Here is a 1,914-nt window from a genome sequence, read left to right on the forward strand (position 1 = left end):
AAAAACAGAAATATAGATCAATGGAACAGGACAGAAAGCCCAGAGATAAACCCACACACATATGGTCACCTTATCTTTGATAAAGGAGGCAAGAATGTACAATGGAGAAAAGACAGCCTCTTCAATAAGTGGTGCTCAGAAAACAGGGCAGCTAAATGTAAAAGAATGAAATTAGAGCACTCCCTAACACCATACACAAAAATAAACTCAAAATGGATTAAAGACCTAAATGTTAAGGCCAGACACTATAAAACTCTTTGAGGAAAACATAGGCAGAAGACTCTATGACATACATCACAGGAGAGGCCACAGCAGTGAGAGGCCCGCGTACCGCAAAAAAAAACAAAACAAACAAACAAAAAAAAAACACAACTCAATCACTGTGCCAAACACGAAAAAAGCATTTCGATGTTTCAATAAAATCCCACAATCCCACATTAGAACACATATTGCTCCCTGATACCCTAAAATATCCATGCTTCAGCAAATGGAAAACCGGGGCCTGGGAGACTTAGCGCTTTCTAGAGGATATGGTACAAGCAAGATGATTAAGATTATTTTGGTTTTTTGAAGAGCCAATGAGAGAGAGGGAGGTATGTGGAAAAGACTGGAACTAGGGATCTATTACACAGTTATTAGTTACTACAATAAAGTTCTATCTAAATTCTACATTAAGATTCAATTACTGGGGTAGGACGATCTCACGATACACTAGCAAAATAATCCTGACACATTCAATTTATCAGATACACAACAGCTCTAGGTTATTAAAAATTACAGGCAAAGATGGGTAATAACCACTAACTGAATTATCTTTTTATCATTTTCAAATATTATTATAAAAATGAAAATTCATTTCAAACGGAAGGGAACCCTCAGTTGTCTACAACTAGACATATGGGCACATGTTTAAAAACAACAGTTCCACAAAGATTCTAAAAGAAGTTCACATACTTGTTATTTTGTACATCGGTCTCAAACAAATGCTTGGAAATGAAGACATATTCAACACCATCACTCTCCTGGCTTCTTCTTGGTCTGGTGGTGTCTGTGATTTAATTAAAAAGAGTTCAGAAAAGTCTGCATCAGCCACCCTAAAGAAAATACTAAAAAAGAAATTATCATTTATTTGATTATAGGACATTTCTTAAACAAGATTTTAAAACTTAAAAAGCAAATTAGCTAATAAAATATAAGAATCCCATTAATTCAGTTTTTCCACTGTTATTAAAGTTATATTGATTTGAAGATGGATTCAAAATTAAATTGCATTATGTTTATGCCATTAATTATTCTGAAGGGGCTTTAATATGTTAATTAAACAAAAATGGTATTTCAACTCTTGAGGAAAAACTCCTTTCTTTTGCAAATAATATGCTTATTATTGTCATTTATTGATTTTTTATTCATTGTAAGCAAGTCTACTGCCCACTAGGTTGAAAGGTAAACTCTAAAATTATTTTACTATTTTCTGCACAGGGCACATGGTGTATGCCATCAATGCTTTGTTTTCCCAATCAAAGTCAAAGACTTCTATGTGCTATTCATTCCTCCTCTGCAAAATCATAAACATCTTCTTGAAATACAAGTGAACTTCTAAACTTTCAGCAATTTTGCCTAATTATTTGCTACTGAATTATAACGGAGCAGAAAATAACTTTAAAAACAAAAACAAAACCCTAAGGAACTGCAGCGCTGATATGGCACGTGAAAAACTGACTACAGTCCATCCTTCCTGCTGATTACCACTAAAACCTCTGGACCCAAAACATCTATTTTTGTTTTGAGCACTTTGAAAATAAAAAAAGCAAGTAGGGCTTCCCTGGTGGCGCAGTGGTTGCGCGTCCGCCTGCCGATGCAGGGGAACCGGGTTCGCGCCCCGGTCTGGGAGGATCCCACATGCCGCGGAGCGGC

At 35.8% G+C, this 1,914-nt stretch overlaps 1 protein-coding gene across 10 annotated transcripts in view; it reads right to left on the reverse strand.

Moving 5' to 3' along the window:
- The window catches only part of MPP7 (MAGUK p55 scaffold protein 7), a 276,448-nt gene that overhangs the window by 12,589 nt on the left and 261,945 nt on the right, over positions 1–1,914 (reverse strand). For 8 of the 10 annotated variants that reach the window (XM_055087706.1, XM_055087700.1, XM_055087702.1 and 5 more), the window contains one exon: positions 955–1,048. In XM_055087706.1, coding sequence (XP_054943681.1) covers positions 955–1,048 — 94 coding nt within the window. Of the gene's footprint in view, positions 1–954; positions 1,049–1,914 lie in introns of those variants that run through there. The other 2 variants (XR_008618461.1, XR_008618460.1) reach the window with 2 other exon arrangements.

This window comes from Physeter macrocephalus, chromosome 11 (genome assembly GCF_002837175.3).
Source record: "Physeter macrocephalus isolate SW-GA chromosome 11, ASM283717v5, whole genome shotgun sequence".
NCBI lineage: Eukaryota > Metazoa > Chordata > Mammalia > Artiodactyla > Physeteridae > Physeter > Physeter macrocephalus.